Source organism: Hyla sarda, chromosome 3, assembly GCF_029499605.1.
Source record: "Hyla sarda isolate aHylSar1 chromosome 3, aHylSar1.hap1, whole genome shotgun sequence".
Lineage (NCBI taxonomy): Eukaryota > Metazoa > Chordata > Amphibia > Anura > Hylidae > Hyla > Hyla sarda.
The window spans coordinates 313,711,503-313,730,678 of record NC_079191.1 but is presented as its reverse complement, the minus strand read 5'-3'; the positions used below and the strand labels follow the sequence as shown (position 1 = coordinate 313,730,678).

General features: G+C 43.3%; 1 protein-coding gene across 12 annotated transcripts in view; it reads right to left on the bottom strand.

Annotated features, from left to right (window-relative positions):
- ARID1B (AT-rich interaction domain 1B) overlaps positions 1-19,176 on the bottom strand; it is a 405,450-nt gene that overhangs the window by 116,940 nt on the left and 269,334 nt on the right. For all 12 annotated transcript variants that reach the window (XM_056567064.1, XM_056567068.1, XM_056567065.1 and 9 more), the window contains one exon: positions 1,831-2,077. In XM_056567064.1, coding sequence (XP_056423039.1) covers positions 1,831-2,077 — 247 coding nt within the window. The remainder of the gene's footprint in view (positions 1-1,830; positions 2,078-19,176) is intronic.

Genomic DNA, 19,176 nt, shown 5'->3' with positions numbered 1-19,176 from the left:
AATAAAGCAGGCAAGATCAATAACATGAGTTACAGCCCAATTGGACTCACCTACCTGTCAGTCTATCAGACAATCAATGGGCCGACAATCACTTGCAGGTTGCTGCTCTATTTTAAAGGAAATGTGTCCGCTGTAGATCATGCTCATACCGTGTTTCCCCGAAAATACACCCCACCCCGAAAATAAGTCCTAGCTGGATTATCTGGGTGGGTTGCAATATAAGCCCTACCCCAAAAATAAGACTTAGACCAGTGGTCTCCAACCTGTGGACCTCCAGATGTTGCGAATGTTTGCAACATCTGGAGGTCCGCAGGTTGAAGACCACTGACCTAGACAATGCCCGGGCTGCAAATATTAAAAAACTAACTTTAACTTACCTTCGTCCTCCGTTCCCCCGTTGCTAAGGAACCGGCCTCCCTGTCCTCCGCTGTTTTTGCTGCTTCCTGGTGTTGGGACGTCCCAGAGCCTTCAGCCTATCACCGGCCGCAGCGATGTCCCGCCTCTGCCGATGATAGGCTGAGCCGACTGTCATGTAAGAAGCCTGCCTGCTTCTTACATCACAGTGGGCTCAGCCCATCATCGGCCGAGGCGGGACATCGCTGCGGCTGGTGATAGGCTGAAGGCTCTGAGACGTCCCAACACCAGGAAGCAGCAAGAACAGCGGAGGGACCATGAGGCCGGGGAATTCGCAACGGGGGAACGGAGGACGAAGGTAAGTTAAAGTTTGTTTTTTAATATTTGCAGCCCGGGCACAGGAATACAAAGTACAGCGCAGCGGCTGATAATTATTTGGCATAAAATAAGCCCTAGTGTGTTTTTTGTGACTAAAATGAATATAAGACCCGGTCTTATTTTTGGAGAAACACGGTAGCTTAAGTGTCAAAGAGGCTGGGCAGAGCTTTTTCCCTCCCCCACCTCTCCATGCCTTCAATGACTGACATACAGGGCTTGGCTTCCAGCACTGAACCATGCATGTCAATCAAACAAGGTAGGGAAGGGGCTCAGCACAGCTTCTTTGACACTTCAGCTGACAGATTCCCTTAACCAGCCACTAATTTACATAGTTTGAATTCCCACCAAAAATATAAAGTTCAGGAACAAAGAGTGACTCAAGCTCAGTGTCTTTGAGGATCCTGCTGCATATTTACTGTACATCCATCTGACTAAAGACTATTTCTGTGGCTGGAGGCTGATGATAACATTTCTAAGAGGACTAAGAGTTCCCATTATATATTGCCATCGGTTTATTTGGACCTTAGTTTAGTAATGCATCCGGAACGCTTTCTCAATATGGGATACTCGTATCTATTTAGTGACTCAAGTTTTTCCCTGAAAACTACAAAAAGAAACTTTGCAACAGGAATATAACAAATACAATTTTTTTTTGTTATAAAAACACACTAAAAAGGGGATGTAGATGAACTACAGCAACTGAAAACAGGAGTTGGTTGGGCCACTGATGTGTCAATAAATGTTCATCTCATATTGTAAACAAGAGGTTTGCGGAATGCATTACCATACTTACATACTACACAACAGATATATATTACACATAGTCCAATAATATATATTGCATAAAGTGCAAGTACACACGCATCAGTAATAGGGACAACAAACTGCAACTATATACCCAGGTATAAAGTTACATGGAGGACCACACACAAGCTCTTCCCAACGCACATTTCAGTCCCCTATAATTATATCCTACTCCCTGCAAGTGACTTTATGCATAGAGAGACAGCAGTACAACTCTTTTTATATTACATTTGTCATGTTGTTCATTTAGCAATTTGGAATTAGAATACTGTATAATATTATATTAACACTCACCAGGAATGCTAGCAGGTGATATTGGACCTGATCTTGACTGGTTGCTCCCAACAGGTGATCCCACGGGGGATGGTGATGGCCCACCACCCTGGATGCTCGGAAGATGCGGTGATGCATGTGGTGAGAAGGGTGACTGTGCAGGATTGCTCTGCTCCCCCTGGCTGCTTGTAGAACCCGAAGCGCTTACAGCAGAACTTAAAGTTGCTTCAGTTCCAGTCGGCAAGTCATCAATGGAACCAGATAAGTCCTGCAAAATGAACAGGAAAGATTTTCAATTGGTTAAACGTGCCATATAAAGCTATCATAAAGCAAGACATAGAACAAAAAGATGAGGATGAAACATTCCAAAAATTTTTTTCATATCCCAGAGCAAGTTGACTGCAATAGAGGCTCGAAACAACTTGTATGCTAGATATGAAGGTACACCTCAACCAAAATACAACTTCCATATACTCTTTATACTTTATTCTCTGTACACAATGGCCCTGATTTATCAAACTGTTTGAGAGAGAAAAATAGAGAGATTTTCCCACAGCAACCAATCACAGCTCAGCTTTCACTTTACCACAGCTTGTTAGCTGAGCTGTGATTGGTCGCTGTGGGAAAATATCTCCACTTTTTCTTTCACACAGTTTGATAAATCTGAGCCAATGACCCTGATTTATCAAACTGTTTGAGAAAGAAAAATAGAGAGATTTTCCCACAAGAACCAATCAAAGCTCAACTTTCACTTTACCACAGCTCATTAGCTGGGCTGTGATTGGTTGCCGAGGGAAAATCACTCCATTTTTTTCTCTCACACAGTTTGATAAACCTGGGCTAATATTTGATGTGTTCCAGTTACACTCAAGAGCTCTTTCTATTTTACTTATTTGTATTTAAGCAGTGAATCAACTGCATTACCGTAAAAATAACTTACATAAAAAATACATTTCTTCTGATGAATTTGAAGATGTGAGGTATTTTTTGGGGGGCATATTACGCATGGTTAGGAAGAAATTAAGGAAAGACGAAAGACTCTGTGTTCAATTAATGTAATAACAGTGCAGGGAAATAGAATGACAGCATCTCCCTACAGGTGTGCGCAGTCACAAATAAGATGTCGCAGACAAACAGTGATATTATACCAGTAGGGAAAGAGGAGAACTTTGTTGAAAGAAACGGCAAAGGGCAGAAAAGAGGAAAACAATGCAAAATGTTACAGTACGCTGTATTCTGATTGCTTAGCAAATCCTCTGTGCTAATCCCCTGGGATGTGTGCTGGAGTGAGTGACGGGTCCCATGCTTTTCCTCAAGTTCATGCCTTCCAGGGATTTGTTCTCACAAACCTGATGTAACTCATTCATAAAAGCAAAGAAGGTCACGTGAAGCCACAGTGTGTAAGGCCTAAAATATATTATGGGAGGAAGGAGGAGGGGGGCTGAGAGCGGGAGGCAGGCAAGCTCCAGTTCCACAGCGTGGCTTGACCTGGGGTAACCTCTAAAATGTGATTATTCACACAGGGGGAGGATTTCCTTGAAGGAGATTTACCATGGTGAAAACATACTCTCCGCCAAACAACCTGACAAAGAAGGGTGAATAAAAGATGACTCGCCAAAAAAACGAGGCAAGGAAATATCTTGTTACTTGTAAGCAATAACTGCACAAACATCACAAGTACAGTGAAGAATGCCACAGGGCTGACAAAAGATGCTTACAACCTGCCTGTGCCTGGAACGCCACTGCAGATAATGCGGCACATCTAACAAAACATTGTGCAAATTGCCAGTGGTCTAAACTCGGCTTGGAAGCCTTTATTTCTTATTGGCACAATTGGCCATCCTCACCGCTAGCACCAGAACAGGATGGCTTCAAAAACATGAAAGGATCACAGTATAGAACACGATTACAGTAACAGTCTTCAATTATTGCACTGCTTTATCTGAAAATTATACCGAAAAAAAAACACATTCTACCAAGCTATATTCTCCACTCTAGTGAACACTTGTTTTGGTATTGTTAGATTTGATTATAGCGCTTTGGATCACACAGGACATCTGTATGATCACAGTTAAAGCTGGCGTCCAAAACTGAGCTTATTATGAAAAGCAGTGCAAAGAAACAAAGCAAACAATCAGTATCCTGCTGTCTACAGTACTATAAAGGGTCGGTTAGAAGTAATATCAGAAAATGGAGCCTTTCTGTTCCTCTGTATGACTCCTATTTCATACAAAGACAGTTCTGACAGGTTCTATATGAATTTACATTAAAAATTGTGCTATGATTAAAATCATTTTAAAAGGAGATATTCTCCTTTACACACATTAAAGCCTACCTGGTTTCAGGAAATTTTCAAATAAGTGGTGTGACTATTTTGAGCCATTAGGTAACTTGTACACTGCATTTTTTACTTGTTTTTTTTCCACCTCTAATTTTAAGTTGGGTGGAAACTAGCTGCTATGATGGCCCCACTATGTGATAAGGGGCTTAAATACATATCCAAACATAAAATCAAGTGCAATAGACATGGACAAAGTAAATAACTGACTGAAAGTAAGGGGAATAGGATCCTGTCCGCAGAGGCCTACATGCACTGCACAAACATACAGTAGGTGGAATCCTGCACCGCTCTCTCTCTATAGCAAACCTTTAGCAGCAGAAGGATCTATTACACTCCCCCCCCCCCCACATCCATAGACATAAGTGAGATATTTAAAAGGAAAACTGTCATATGTTTTGTCCCGCACTATCCATGAGTACCTGTGGATAGTGCGGATGACGCTGAACATTTTGAGTCCTACCTTGCCCGGATCCGCTGCTCCGTTCGCCCATTATAGCTGGTTTTCGGTATATTCAAATTAGCTGCTAACTGGCACGGGCGGGGTTACTGCCTTCAACTGGCACTGTGACGTAACCGCCGCCCAGCCCGCAGCACCGCTGGCTAATGAATATTCATACGTTGTCTTACACTCTCTGTCTCATCTTGGCCAGGTCCTGGACGATACTACGCATGCACCCTTACTCCAGCGCTGCTCCGGACAAATGAAGCAATGCTGAAGACAGCTTCCGGGTATAGTAGGAAATCCCGTGCATGCGCAGTATCGTAGCTTTGTCAATTAAGAAATGGACTTACTTACAGAGGAGAGGAAAACAGATCAAGGATATAGGGAGGGGGGAAAAGGAAGCAAGTGGAATGGAAGGGAAGCAGTGCGGAGGCAGGAGGATGGATGCTCCTGTGATTCAGTGAGGGGGGCAGGATGGTTTAAGCCAGGGCTGTTTCGTAAGGGTGGCAGGATGGTTTAAGCCAGGGCTGTTTGAGAGGGGCATAAGTGTGGGTGGACATAGAAAATCCATGGTTGTTATATTTTGAGGAATTGATCTTGTTTATAGTAATCTACAGGATCATTTTTCATTTATGATGAAGCCATTCAGCTCATTTTTGCAGACACAGTCAATGTCACTGGTGTCACACAGTCAAATGACAGCTTAAACATCACAGCAACTACACAGAAAGGTTCCAGTGGCCTGTGACCTGTAAACAAGGCAGCAGTGTGACGTCAATGTATTGGTTAACAATGTATGCTGGTTTATTGGTCTCTAATTGACTATATTTAATGTGTAGTGAATACACATTAGACACCGAGGGGCAACTACCACAGGCAACATCATGTAAACTAGATGGTAATCCAGTGGTGGGATCCTACGACTATATTTTCCGATGTTGCACCCAGAATACATTTTGACATTGTGTGTTGTCAACTATCAGGTTCCAAAGCTAGATACAATGAATAAACACTGCTCTAACAGTTTTCGGCTCTACTCCACAATATTTACGTATATAAATCGTATAGACATTATCATGCCGGCTTCCATGCATACACACCCTGGTGCACAGCTATTTAGATTCTTAATGACAGCCGTTCTGTGCCATTCCAAGCATCGAGCTTAGTTAACTAAGACACTCTGTAACTAATACCACTCTGGAGGACAATTTAGTCAGCAGGGCACCAGTTCATTCTTCTTTTACAAGTACTATCAGATATATGATGTCTGCACACAACAAAAACAGATAGAACTAACTAGGCCCAATGGAAACTAATTCACCTTATACTAATGTACTGTCTTGTTTCTTTGAAATTTAGCTGTGGCATTTGCTGCAATAAAGGAAGTAAATTATAAATAGTAATACTAATTGTAATATTACAATTAAAATAATAATGTCCTACTTAATAACCTAATATTCAGTAAGTTAATAGATATTAATATTAGGAGAAATATTTACAGGTATAACTGATCAGCATTTAGGTTGTGCTATATTTTGCACTTTGTTGTGTATCATGCATATCTGACCATTCATGAGCACTGGCAAGGACATCTGCTCTTATTTTTGGGCTTGGCTTTAAAGCATGGCATTCCTGGTAAGGTTAAAAGGCCGCCAACTATATCAATGTTGACAGGACAATGAATAATGCTGACATTCAGAGGCTGCTACAGAATGTAGAGACTGTGTGTAGTGTCAGAGCATCACATTCATAATATTCCTGACACTGCAGACTGTGATGGAGAGGGAGAAGTTAACCCACCCCATACCAACATCTATGGAGGGGGCAGGAATTAAAAACAAATGTTGTAGTAATATACTATCATACAATGGAGTACAAAACAACTGGGGATGGGATTGCAGCTTCCGCTATAAAGTAAACCATTTACATGTTAAAAACGTGCAATTGAAGCTTCTAACGGCTCCATTAAAGTACTCAAGTGTGAATAACTATTTCAGATAAGGATTAGTACACTCCAACATTCTTGTGCTAGTTGTACTATCTGCAAATGAAACTGCTTTTAGGATAATAAAAGAAAAAAAAGCAGCAAGTAGTTTAGGCTCATTTTGCCTTTGCCACTGTGTAAGCGGCAGTGCAATAGCACTAAACAGATTTGCAAACAGATGCAAAATGTTCATCCCGATCCTTAATGGAATGGGTAAAGTGACAAAATAAATGAAGAAAAAAAAACTCCTGGCAGTGGTGCAAAGAAAAAAAAAAAAAAGCTAAATAGAATATGTTTAACGGCATTAGATCATTCACTGGCGGATTATAGCTGGAATTACAAAAACATTGGTATTTGGCAGTCGCCATGCACGAGTGCCCTGGGAGTAATCTGGCTGTAAGCATTGAATCAGGTCACCGTCAGAGTCAAGAGAACAGGTCTGTTCAAATGAAGGTTGAAACTAATGATAAGCCTTGTGAAGATTAATAAACAGGCACTAATAGCTATCGCCAGTCACTGGATGACGCATCAAAGGGAAAACCACCAGGATTCTGGAACCCCCTCTTTTATTACTGTATTTTACCCCCTCTCTCTTTTGCGTCTTGATGTCGGCATGAAATAAATCGTTACGGAATGACTGGTTATAGTTGTATTCATTGTCATGTGAATACATTTTCTACCAAGGGTTTATCTCTCTACAACTGCTAGGATGAGTTCACACACTGCATTATTTAGGGGAAAAAAATCACTGCAGTTATTGCTGCAGCTTTTTGAGCTAAAGCCAGAAGTGGATTTAATAGAAAAGGGAAATGCATACGACCAACTTCTACTATGTTTTGCTGGATCCAATGCAGTGGTGTTTTTTTTCCAAAAAACGCTATGTGAAACTCTTCCCTAGCAGCATAATTTTTTAAAATCTTTTTTAAGGACAAAAATGCAGATTCAAAAAGGTGAATACAGTGGTCCCTCAAGTTACAATATTAATTGGTTCCGGGAAGACCATTGTATGTTGAAACTATTGTATGTTAAGACCATAAGTCTATGGTAACCTGGTAATTGGTTCAGAAGCCAACAAAATGTCATCCAGAAATAGGAAAAAGCAAGGATTAAACAAAAATAAGTACATAACTAAAATAGATAAAGTAAGTCCTTACATATAAAAGTAAGAAAGAGCTGCTGGGTCCCGTTAATCACTGACTGTGTAGAGGACAGGAGTATGGTTTCAAGTTACAATGGTCCAGAAAAGACATTGTAAGTTGAGGGATCACTGTACATTAATTGTACCCCAAAATGGTGCCATTAAAACTGCAACTTACAAAAACGAGCATCCATACAGCTAGGTTGATGTGAAATGGTGATAACATATCCATGTCCTAAAAGGGGTATTCCAGGAATTTTTTTTATTTGACTATGCTACAGGGGCTGTAAAGTTAGTGTAGTTCATAATATAGTGTCTGTACCTGTGTGTGACTGTTTTCTCACAATTCTTATGTGATTTTCACCCCAATATTTATTTTTAACAGCATACAAAATTACTGTTATCTCAGATTTTTCCCAGCTTGCAATGCGGCCGAGACCTGACTCACTAGTCAGCTGATGACAGGGAGCCTGTCGGCTTCAATGGGTGGAGCGATCGCTTGGTGGAAGAGAGATCAATCTGCAACTAATGCAACAGCTGTAGGCACCCTGATTGAAAACCACAGGTCTTTTGAATGGATGCAGCTCATTTATGTTCCAATGGGTGGGGTGGCTGATGTATGGGAGGGAGGAAAATGGAATTTTGGGATTTGTAGTCAAAAAAGAAAAGTCAAACAGGAAATACCAGTTCACAAAAAGCTAGCCACAGTGTTATGGTAATCTCACAACATAGCCATTTAGCCCCAAGACAAGCGCAGATCCTTCCTAAGCATGTCCATTACTGCCTGCCAGGTACATACTAAAACCACCTTATGGTGGATAACCCCGTTAAGGCTCAAATAGTACTGTCTGGTTGCTTTGAGGCTTTGCTGACAATAAGGATCATTAACAGTACTTTGGACAACACTATTTTGGGTCTTGAGGACATGGAAATCTTACCACAATTTTACTTTAACCAACAAAAAGTGAAAACCAAATTTTTACATTTTCGTATTAAATTTTTTTGGGGTTTCGAATCTTAAGTGTTCACTATAAGTTATACATGATATGTTTATTCTGCAGGTCAGTAAAATTACTGCAATACCACATTTCTTCATTTTTGTTGTACTATTCTTACACAATAAAAATAGGATCAATAGGATCCTTTAGACTGGTAGCCCAGTGTCTTATATGAGCACTGCCCATGGCTCAGTTTTCATGCAGGTAGGACCACTGGATTGTACGTTTAGCCTTGCCCTTCTATCACTGTTTCTGCACATCCCCTTATACACAGGGATATGTACTGATAGGTAGCCCTGCATAATAAGACGCTATCAGCCAAAAAATCAGCTGTGTTCATTCATTTGCTGATCATTGAGCCTATTACAAAACCAATATCAGCCTATTCGGCACCCCATGTAGTATGGCCTATACATTAAAATTCCACTAATCTGGAATCTTGTATCCTGACCGATAAGCCCAACCATTCCATAATCAGGCGCTACATCTCTTTATCGCTGGATTATAGGACTATAGATATGTAAAATCAATTGAATACATTCTAAAGTTTAAGCTGACTTCTTGGCACCTTAAATATTAGGTGAGCTTACATTATAAGCATTACAATAGATCCTCCCTCTAAACTCATCATTTTTCTATTAACCTGTTTAAAAGGAAGCTCAAGATTCTGGATAATCAGAGCGCACATCAACCCTGACAATACTGAGAACTGCTACCAAGACCACATTGTAATGTGAAATCACCCAAGACTACAGTAAGAAGCTTTTCCAAAGGCCCCTGGGTTGCATTGTCTAGACAGCAAATGAGCTTAATGACTTACTGCTTCCTGTGGAACTAGAAAATACCATCCAGATGAATTGTTGGAGCCTGGACAGAAATGATTGTAGCATCCACGCTTTTACGAACATCTATGTATGTTGTCTTTACAAAAGGCTGAACCAGTATGTAGTTGTCTTCACATAGAGACAAACCGCTTTAATAGTTAAAAACATTACAATGGTAAAAAGTGTATATTGTTTTACCGTATATACTCAAGTATAAGCCAACCTGAATATAAGCTGAGGCCCCTAATTTCACCCCAAAAACCCAGGAAAAGTTATTGACTCGACTATAAGCCTAGGGTGGGAAATACATCATCCCCCCATGTCATCATCCAGACCCCCGTCATCACCCCCCCCCCTTCATCATCACCGCCTCTCAATCCCTTCATCAGTGGTCTTCAACCTGCAGACCTCCAGATGTTGCAAAACTACAACTCCCAGCATGCCCAGACAGCCATCGGCTGTCCGGGCATGCTGGGAGTTGTAGTTTTGAAACCTCTGGAGGTCCGCAGGTTGAAGACCACTGCGGCCTTCGTCATCATCCAGACACCCCCTTTAGCTTTCTACTCAACTCCCCTCGGTGGGAAGGAAGGGTGAGCTGCTCCGGGCCATCTATGCTGCAGGGACCGTCCGGTGGGAGGGTTAGTCGTTCCGGGCTGTCCATTTTCACCCGGGGGGCCCTCTTCTCCACTCCGGGCCCGGACTAGTGATGTTGCCTTGACGACGACTCACAGGGACGTTCATGCGCGTCCCTGTGTGATGTCGTCAAGGCAACGTCACTAGTCCGGGGCAGGCCCGGAGAAGAGGGCCCCCCGGGTGAAAATGGACAGCCCGGAACGACTAACCCTCCCACCGGACGGTCCCTGCAGCTCACCCTTCCTTCCCACCGAGGGGAGGTGAGTAGAAAACTAAAGGGGGTGTATGGATGATGACGAAGGCCGCAGTGGTCTTCAACCTGCGGACCTCCAGAGGTTTCAAAACTACAACTCCCAGCATGCCCGGACAGCCGATGGCTGTCTGGGCATGCTGGGAGTTGTAGTTTTGCAACATCTGGAGGTCCGCAGGTTGAAGACCACTGACAGGCGGAGAGTTCACTCGGGTATAAGCCGAGGGGGGCGTTTTCAGCATGAAAAATTGTGCTGAAAAACTCTGCTTATACTCGAGTATATACGGTAACTATGTACAATCATTTAATAGCTGACAGAGTAATAAAAATGAACATACATATTGTAAAGAAAATTTTCTTAAAGAAATTTTGTATAACAGTTACTGTTTTTTTTTTGCTGCACAAAAAATGGCCCCCCCAAAAAAATTAAATAAAAAATAAACTATCTTTTTTACTAGAGTTACTATTGTAGTTAAAGGGGACAAACAATTGCACAAATGCAAAAGAGGAAAGAAAAAAAACTATCAGAAAATATTTTTTGGACCTCAATAAGCTGCATATTCTTCACAGTTGAAAACATCACAGCATTTCTGAAATTCGATGCAGATTTGTGTCTGTGGATCTAGCACAGACAAAAAATGCAAAAAAAAAAAAAAAGATACAAATTGTAGATGTGCAACACTGCATAACACAACATGAATTGACATGTGCATGAAGAAGTTCTCACATTCCCACACTGTTTATAAGGAAATGTAGTTACTGGCTCCTCAGCGGGTCTTCAAGTTCCTCAAACAGAAACTCTGAGAAACTCTTGTAAATAATGTAAATTTAAAGGGGATGTGCGCTGCCCTGCAGTTCGGAGCTCCGCTCACAGCGTCCGGATGTTCATTACTCTGAACGCTGTGTGCGGGCTTCCGCATTCGCAGCCGCCGGGCGTGACATCACGCCCGGCCCCCTCGTGACGTCTCGCCTGCCCCCTCGTGACGTCACACCCGCGAGGGGAGGTGAGTAGAAAACTAAAGGGGGTGTCTGGATGATGACGAAGTCTAAGGGAAGGGGGCGTGACAGCGGTCACGCCCCCTTCCCATAGACTTTCGTTGAGGGGGCGGGCGAGACAGGCTTCAACAAAGTCAAGTAAGTGGGGGCAGGACTAGCACTCCTCTGTGCTCACCTCTGTCCTATCAGACATCAGCATGAAACAGAGCAGAGGGGGTTACAAAGCAGCTTTCACAGCATAGCAGATTCAGGGAGGAAAATTAGTCATGCAGAGTGAGGACATGCAAGAAAATAAAGGAAAGTCCAGCTCAACAACATGGAATCGTGCACGGATCCTCACTCAGGCTCAGCGTGTTCAACAATGAAGAAAAAACGAAATTATTCAGCACTGACGAATTTCCCAGCTTTATTCAATCCTCTTTAAAAACAGCATGGCAACACACACTTTACAAGGTCTGTAAAATCTTGACACGTTTCGAGCGCATGCGCTCGAAACGCGTCAAAATTTTACAGACCTTGTAAAGTGTGTGTTGCTATGCTGTTTTTACAGAGAATTGAATAAAGCTGGGAAATTCGTCAGTGCTGGATAATTTCTTTCTTTCTTCAGAGTGAGGACACAGAATGACAAACCAAGTGAGCAACCAATAGAAGTTATTTGTATATGCATGATCAGGGTTAGGTACGTGTTAGGAGTAACATATAATTTTAAAGGGGTTATCCAGGAAAAAAAACTTTTTTTTATATATATCAACTGGCTCCAGAAAGTTAAACAGATTTGTAAATTACTTCTATTAAAAAAATCTTAATCCTTTCAGTACTTATGAGCTGCTGAAGTTGAGTTGTTCTTTTCTGTCTAAGTGCTCTCTGATGACACGTGTCTCGGGAACCGCCCAGTTTAGGAAGAAAATCCCCATAGTAAACCTCTTCTACTCAGCAAGCAGAGATGTCAGCAGAGAGCACTGTTGCCAGACAGAAAATAACAACTCAACTTCAGCAGCTGATAATTATTGAAAGGATTTAGATTTTTTTATAGAAATCATTTACAAATGTGTTTAACTTTTTGGAGCCAGTTGCTAGAAAAAAAAAAGTTTTTTCCTGGAATCTCCCTTTAAATAAAACTCCATTCCGTGTTCAGCAGTTTCATCCATTTGGAAAAAAAGAAAAAAGAAGGTTATGAACTTCACATCATGTGGTATATTGCAGGGCTCTCAGATGAAATGTCTCAATAAGAATCATGTAACTAGTGCGTGCTCATTCCTGAGCCCAGGGTTCTTTCTATTTGTGCGGTAGTAAAGAAGGTTGCTAGGCTTCTTTGCTCTTAGAACAGAGGGCAGGATTTCATCTGGCAGGAAATGAAGCAAGGCTTCTAAACCGGTCCTGACATGCGTTCTAATACCAGGAAGGCACAGCTGTGTGATCATTACTGCAATTACCAAACAGCATTTACCGCTGACTTACTGGGGCTTAAGACTTTGTGAGGGGTGATGCTGGCACGTCACACTGAGAAAACTGTCAAGTCGTGCTGTTTAACTCATGCCAACGTTTAAGGCCATAGAGCACAGTATCCAGTGGCAGAGCAACATAGGTTAAGGATTTTGCTTTCTTTTATATACAAGTAAACAATTGCTGAAAGTCAACAAATATTTACCGTATTTTTCGCCGTATAAGACGCACTTTTTCTTCCCCAAAACTGGGGGGGGGGGGGGGAGAAAAGTTGGTGCGTCTTATACGGCAAATACACATTAAAACCCTGTCATATCGCGGCGGTCCCTGTGGCCATCAAAGGCCGGGCCCCGCGGCTAATACAGGACATCACCGATCGCGGTGATGCCCTGTATTAACCCTTCAGACGCGCCGATCAAAGCTGACCGCTGCGTCTGAAGCGAAATTGAAACTAACCCGACTCCTCAGTTGGGCTGTTCGGGACCGCAGCGTCCCGAACAGGTTACAGGACACCGGGAGGGACCTTACCTGCCTCTTCGGTGTCTGATCGGCGAATGACAGCTCCGTGCCGGGATCCCCTTCATGGCCGGCGCTCTCCGTCGTCATCACGTCGTTGCGCACGCCGTCCTGTCATCCAATAGGAGCGGCGTGCGTAGCGACATGATGGCAGTGACGGAGAGCGAGGATCCCGGGCAGCAGAGACGTTCCGGAGCAACGGGGACACCCCGGGGACGCGGCGACAGCGATGGAGCGACATCCAGGTCAGCGGTGACGGGTCCGGAGCGGCAGGGACACGCGAGTATTACCTCCTATACCAGTGGTCTTCAACCTGCGGACCTCCAGATGTTGCAAAACTACAACTCCTGGCATGCCCGGACAGCCAACGGCTGTCCGGGCATGCTGGGAGTTGTAGTTTTTTAACATCTGGAGGTCCGCAGGTTGAAGATCACTGTCCTATACTTTACATTGTATTTGGTTCAGAATCTTTTTTTTCTAGATTTTCTTCCTTTAAAATTGGGTGCGTCTTATATGCCGGAGCGTCTTATATGGCGAAAAATACGGTACTTTATACCTTTCACAATGTATGGTTTCAAGCGACAGCAAGCGAAAACATGGCGATTTTAAAGGTCAAAGCAAGTCTGCTGAAATTATTGGGGTTAAAAAGCTTCTACATGAACATGAAGAGTAATAATCATAATTCTGTAAAAGTTTATTTTTTAGGCAATTCTTAAATTGTCCAAGTAGAATAACATTCTTGAATGAAAGCAAGTGCACGTGGAAGGGTTTAAAATAATAAAAATCTTGTATTTTCGTCCTTAACTAGTGTATAAATAAATGATCGCAAACGAAATGTTTATTCCTGCTTACTTTCAGTCATGCTAACAACATGGTCAGCTTGCAAAAGAGAGCGAGAATTCCAATTTAGTAGTAATTTCCTATATGGGGGAAAAATGTCTGACCTTGCGACCATGCCGAATTCTCTAATGATTTCCCAGCAGGGTTCATTTACCAGACCTGGGCTAAAGGCCAGTACAATCCTGATGGCTCGGGTCAGCATAAGCAGCCCATGATGTATTCTGCAATATCTGCATTAAGCAGAGCAACAGGTCATCAATTAGATACTGACATTGAATATAAATAGACTCCGATCCCTTTATACCAAGCAGGCAGGCAAGAAATGCGCTACTCCACAAACTCATCTCTGGAAAGCATGTCGCCTTATAGATCTGGATTATACACCTAAACATATACATAAGAGGTGTATTCTTCTAGTATACCAATATAAGAAGGCAGATTCAAAAAGCAGGATATTTGGCAAAATTTGTAAGGCACAATGTTTGCGGTGTTACACATTAGCTACACACTGCTGGCACAAACTTACAAAAAGAGCGTGAGCTAACTTTTATTTTTAAGTATTTATTTCACAAGTATATGAGGAACAGGCTTAAAGGGGTATTCCGAGCAAAAACATCTTATCCCCTATCGAAAGGATAGGGGATAAGATGTCTGATCGCGGGGAGCCCACCGCTGGGACCCCCCGCGATCTCCCTGCAGCAGCCCGCATTCTATGCGTAGCTGCGTCTGAAGTTTCGGAAACCGTCGGGCTTTCTGAGACGGGGACGTAACATCACACCACGCCCCCTCCATTCATGTCTATGGGAGGGGGCATTGCAGCCGTTACGCCCCCTCCCATAGAAATGAATGGAGAGGGCATGGCGTGATGTCACGTCCCCATCTCGGAAGCCCAGCGGTTTACGAAACTTCAGACGCAGCTACGCATAGAATGCGGGCTGCTGCAGGGAGATCGGGGGGGGGGGAGGGTCCCAGCGGCGGGCCCCCAGCGATCAGACATCTTATCCCCTATCCTTTCAATAGGGGATAAGATGTTTTTGCCCTGAATACCCCTTTAGATAAGATGTCAGATCACCGGGGTCCCACTGCTGGGGACCCCCGGGATCGCTGCTGCGGCACCACGCTATTATTACTGCACAGAGCGAGTTCGCTCTGTGCGTAATGACGGGCGATACAGGGGACGGAGCAGCGTGACATCATGGCTCCACCCCTTGTGACACCACAGCCCGCCCCCTTAATGCAAGTCTATGGCAGGGGGCGTGACGACTGCCACGCCCCGTTCCATAGACTTGTATTGAGGGGGCGGGCCGTAATGTCACGAGGGGCCATGACGTAACGATGCTCAGGCCCCAGTATTACCCGTCATTACGTGCAGAGCGAACTCACTCTGTGCAGTAATGATAGCGCAGTGCCGCAGCGGCGATCCCGGTGATCTGACATCTTATCCCCTTTCCATTGGATAGGGGATAAGATGTTTAGGGACGGAGTACCCCTTTAACTAGAATGTGGTGGTAGCTGCTGTAAATTATTGACATGCTCCCTTTAAAGGGACTCTGTCACATCCAAATCCTTAAAAGATGCTGATTCAGGATCTGTAATATCTTATCTTTCTACTTACTTGCATTCTCCCACTGTAAGCTTGCAATAAGGCCATGCACTGCATGCTGATGCAAAAAGAGGACTACTAAGGTCGGTGATATAATGGAGAGGACTTCTAAGACTCCTGTGTTTATGGGCTTATCAAAGAGGAATGGAAAAGGAATAGAACGAAAGATACAAGAGATCCAAATCAGCATCTGAAAAATAACTGGCCCATTACCGTAGTCTTTGGGGGGGGGGGGGGGGGGGGGGGGCTCTAAGCCCATTTAAGTGTCACAGTGTTTATTAGGTGTTTCTATAGAAGATTGGAGGTAACAGATTGGAATATCGGTGCACGAGAGTTGAAATCATGCTATCAATACACCTAAAAACATATTTGCATAGTGAGTAAAATTGGTTTTACTGGACAACCAAGTGGCGGATCAAGATAATAAAGGTAAAATAGTTTATGACCGTGTTTCCAGTCCATTCTGCTGTGCACTACAATTGTAAGCTGTTAGGAAGTGTATGAGACTCACACCAAGTAATTGCCAAAGGTCTCTAAATAATGCACCAAAGAGCTTTTCAGCCAAAATGCCCACTAAGAAGGTAGTTTTCCTACATATTTAACCTCTTAAGGATGCAGCCCTTTTTCACCTTAAGGACTGAGCCCTTTTTCGCAATTATGACCACCGTCGCTTTACGAATTAATAACGCGAAAACGCTTTTACCGAATATTCTGAGATAGTTTTTTCGTGACATATTCTACTTTATGTTGGTGGTAAATTTTTGGCGTTAATTGCATCCTTTTTTGGTGAAAAATCCCCAAATTTCATGAAAATTTTGAAAATTTTGCATTTTTCTATCTTTGAAGCTCTCTAATTGTAAGGAAAATGGATATTCCAAATAAATTTTATTTTTCTTCACAAACACAATATGTCCACTTTATGTTGGCATCATAAAATGGACATACTTTTGCTTTTTGAAAAAATTTGAGGGCTTCAAAGTAGAGGAGCAATTTTCAAAAATTTCATGAAAATTGCTAAATCTGAAGGGACAGATGTTACAGAACTACAACTCCCAGCATGCCTGGGCAGTCGAGGCATGCTGAGAGTTGTAGTTTGGCAACATCTGGAGGGCTACTGTAACAGTGGTCTCCAAACTGTGACCCTCCAGATGTTGCAAAACTACAACTCCCAGCATGCCCAGACAGCCTTTGGCTGTCTGGGCATGCTGGGAGTTGCAGTTTGGCCCCCCTAGTGGTTGCCACAGTAAAGATCGATTTACTCTCACTTTCAATTCCCCCCCCCCCCCCCCACTGTCGATTCCCTACCTGATCAGGATCCAGCAGGCTCCAGCGAAGATCCCAGGTCCCCAGGCATCTTCTCCTGCAGGTATGGCCTCCATCTTCTTCCCAGAGCCCCTCGACATCCAGGGGCGGGCAGAACGGGGGGTTGTCCTGCGCTGCCATTGGTCAGAACTCCGTTCTGCTTTGCGACCTCACTCCTATCCTTTAGGCTGATCGGGGCTGTTGCTGACAGCTCCAATCAGCCCTATTTTCCGGGACATCGGGTCACCAGAGACCCTATCAGCCCGGAATTGGAGAAAATCGCATGTCTGAATTGACATGCGATTTTCTCCGATCGCCGACATGGGGGGGGGGTCTCAGGACCCCCCTGGGTGATCTGCCAGGGTGCCTGCTGAATGATTTCAGCGGGCATCCGGCTCCGGTCCCCAACTGGCTAGCGGTGGGGACCGGATTTCCCACGCCCTCGGTCCTTAAGGACTCGGAATGCAGGGCGTATCCATACGCCCTGTGTCCTGAAGAGGTTAAAGTGCAGTTGCCCTTCATGTCAGCTTGAGATTTATAGAAAGTCTCATACTACCTATTAATTCTTATACTATTTACAAGACTATCCATGGAATACGGAGCACAGCTCTACAGAAATGTTTCAGTGATCGGTAATGGTCTCAGCACCCAGACCCCCATTAATCAAAACTTCTGGCATGTTACCATGTTTTGTATAAGTTTTACTCTTACATTTGAAAAAAAAAAACGATATCCTTTAAATAAGCCAACAGGCGAAATGCTTAACAATCCAATCTACTGTAAACAATGCATGGCCTTTTACTGCGTCATGTCATGAATCTAGCCTCCATTGCATATAAACTATGGTTGCATGTAGAGCCCTGCATCGGGATTGGAATCTTGCAGGTCCCATGGAACCCAATAAAAGACTTGCAAGCGGCAATTAGGTTGTTGCAGGCGATCACAGAACATGCAGCAGGTCCCGCAAACCTCTAAAATGCCACGGGTGGCTGATGAAATGGCACACGGGGTACTATTTCTTAAAGCTCTGACTGAAGCGGGCGGGATTGGACACATATGTGGCGGGAATAAGCAGAAGTGGAACACACACCTTGTGGGACTGGGCAGTAATGGTCAGAGATCAGGAAAATGCAACTATCACTTAGGAAATAGAATGGCTCTTCCACATCACTACACTGGACGCCCAACAGAAACCCAATTGTTCATAATATATCCAATCAGATAGGAATAGCGTCCGGCACAGCTGTTCTGTCTATGATACCCAAGCATACAGCAAGACGTTCTATGGCTTACAGCGGGGTGCTCAATCAGAGACAAGGCAGTCCAATATCAAATAAGAAAAAAGCACAATGGCACTCACCACTGGTGGAAAAGCTGTATGGTTTATTCGGACACCGGCTTGGTTACAGCATCGGGGAGAGGGACGCCAAGAGAGCTCTCTTGGCCTCCCTCTCCCCGATGCTGTAGCCCTGCCGGTGTCCGAATAAACCATACAGCTTTTCCACCAGTGGTGAGTGCCATCGTGCTTTTTTCTTATTTGATATTGTTCATAATATATATTGCATGTTGACACACTCATTTCAGGGAAGTGGCAGAACATGTAGGCAAAGAAAGTTTCTATTCTGTTTCTAAGAATACTTGTGAGGAAGTTATCCAAATAAGCTACATTTCAAGCTATATCATGATCTGGATCCCTTTATCCCCACTATTTGCTTCAGAGGGTTCCGCTTCTGAAAGGAGGTCCAAAATTGGATTTTTATCAGACAGCTGCTTCATTTTCCTTTTGACATTCTGTATAGTGACAGATTTTCACTTGAGAATTCCCGGAAACGTGTTCCATGGCCCATAAGTGATACTTGGAGGAAGGAAAGATTAGAAAGAGTCATGAAAGTCAAGATACATTCCAGAAACAATCTTCTTACAAATGCAGACAACTATAAAAAAGGGAGAGTTTATGAACCAGTACCAGTAGCTACTAGTCATGGGGGGGCACATAGGATAATGATATTATTGGGGAATGAAATGAAGAAAATTCATAAAAAAATACAATAATATTT